Source organism: Galeopterus variegatus, unplaced genomic scaffold (genome assembly GCF_000696425.1).
Source record: "Galeopterus variegatus unplaced genomic scaffold, G_variegatus-3.0.2 Scaffold1056, whole genome shotgun sequence".
Classification (NCBI taxonomy): domain Eukaryota; kingdom Metazoa; phylum Chordata; class Mammalia; order Dermoptera; family Cynocephalidae; genus Galeopterus; species Galeopterus variegatus.
Window position 1 is genome coordinate 297,112 of NW_007727167.1, and position 1,907 is coordinate 299,018.

Consider the following 1,907-nt stretch of genomic DNA (forward strand, 5'->3'; position numbering starts at 1 on the left):
TACTTACCAGAAACTGTTTTAGACGCTGGGGATGCAGAAGTGAAACAAAACAAAACAAAACTCACCACGGAGTTTATATTCTATTGAGGGAAGACAGGCAACATAGTCATTAACGATACACTAGAAAGTGATAAATGCTGTAGAAAAAAATGAATCAGGGTTATGAAGGATAGGGAATGTGTGGGTGGGAAGGATGCTTGCACTTTCACAGTCATTCAAATACCTGGTTGGCTTCAATGGTAATTTGAGTATAGGACTCTTTGTAATCCCAAACGACATTTACACTGTCACGTATGTTGCGCACAGCCTTTATAAAACTCTCAGCAAGTCGAAGACAGGAAGTGTGCCTCATTCATCTTCGAATTCCCAGAGTCGAGCAGTGTATTTATGGAAGGACACAGTGGCACGCGAAAAGTTACGAGTACCCACAGAGCCAGAGTTACTTCGACCACCTCTTTCCGGGGTGGTTATTCCGGTCGGCTTTGCAGTGGGTGCCGAGGAGGGTGCAAAAATCATAAGCGCCAGAGAGCACAACCAGGTCCCCTTCGCAGACTCTCAAAGCCATCTCTGTGGCGGTGGCTCCGTTTCCAGGGCAACGGGACCGTGCCGCGCACGCGGCCGCAGGCCCACGGCGGACAGGGACGAGACCCGCAGCCCATGAACAAACTAAATGAGTGAGAAGAACGCGGCCGTCAGAGCCGGTTGCCCAGCGCAAAAAATCCCGGGCGACCGCGCCCCCTGCAGCGAAGCCGCCAGCCTGCAGCTTCCGGACCTCCAGCGCCGCCTTCGTTCCAGGCTCAACAACTTCCGGCCCGGAAGGTCCCCGGCTCCGCGGCTTATCGGGGTCCTAGGGATGGAAAGGTGGCCATAGCGGCCGCCTGACTCCTGCGAGGACCTGGGACAAGAGTTGTCGCCTCCTCCAGGAGGGCGACGGCGACAAGGGAGCTGGGAGGATGCCCTTGGCCAGTAGGACCCCGTCCCGGGAGTGGAGTTGGGGGCGAAGCCCAGGTGCTGGGCGCGGACTGGGAGCCGGCCTGTCAGGCGGGAGACGGGCAGGTGCAGCGGCGGAAGTGCGGAGACGACGGCCGGAACCGAGCCGTCTAGGAAGCCGCCACACCGGGGAGCCCAGCGGGGAGCTGCTGCCCGGCCTCAACCAGACCGCAGCGACTAAGGCTCGGGAGCCGGCGAGATGCCTCTATTCACCGCCAACCCCTTCGAGCAAGACGTGGGTGAGTGCTGTGCCCGGCCTTGGACCGCTGTTTGTTTAACTACAAAGTGGGCGGTGGCTACTCGGGGGACTGGGAAACCAAGCCAAGGGAGGGAAGGGGCGGTGCCGCCGCCGTCGCGTCGTCGAGGTTTTTTTCTGGGGGTAATCTCAGTGCGTCGCTCGCAGCCTGGGGACTTGCCTCTTTCCTGCCTCGGGTTGACGACCTCCAAAGGGCTGCTCCCGTCACAAAGTGCAGGAATAGGGGGAGCCTGAGGCTCGCTAGAGACTGGACTAATGAAGTTTTTGCGGAGTTGATCAAACTTCCTGTTTTCTCTAGGACTGTTTATCCCCACCTCGCCTTTGAAGATGATGTAGAAGTGGAGACGCTGCTGTCTAAGGCAGCCCAACACTAGAGACCTCGACTTGCCCCCATTGAACAGGAAAAACTTATTTTCCGTTGCTTATATACACACGCATCCAAGTCTTGATAGCACAGTTTCAGGATTTATGTACAATTGTGAAGGTGTTAACTCCTCGCAGGTGCTACGGGATGTTTTTAGAGTGGAAAAGGAAAACTCTGGAATCTCAAAACAGTCCAGAACAACTAATGTTTTATTTGTTGGGATCGTAAGAGCACTAGTCTCTCAGTTGACTACAGAGTGAGAATACGATGAACGGGATATAAACTTCTTACGGTCAC

General features: G+C 55.2%; 1 protein-coding gene and 1 long non-coding RNA gene across 3 annotated transcripts in view; one reads left to right on the top strand and one right to left on the bottom strand.

Annotated features, from left to right (window-relative positions):
* The window catches only part of LOC103591937, a 6,779-nt gene extending 6,182 nt beyond the window's left edge, over nt 1-597 (bottom strand). The window contains exon 1 of the long non-coding RNA XR_550628.1: nt 224-597. This is a non-coding gene — a long non-coding RNA (uncharacterized LOC103591937). The remainder of the gene's footprint in view (nt 1-223) is intronic.
* Nucleotides 598-1,080: 483 nt separating this feature from the next.
* STAM2 (signal transducing adaptor molecule (SH3 domain and ITAM motif) 2) overlaps nt 1,081-1,907 on the top strand; it is a 45,209-nt gene continuing 44,382 nt past the window's right edge. Inside the window, exon 1 of one of the 2 annotated variants that reach the window (XM_008574513.1) lies at nt 1,081-1,229. In XM_008574513.1, coding sequence (XP_008572735.1) covers nt 1,190-1,229 — 40 coding nt within the window. In that variant the 5' untranslated portion in view covers nt 1,081-1,189. The remainder of the gene's footprint in view (nt 1,230-1,907) is intronic. The other variant, XM_008574514.1, reaches the window with a different exon arrangement.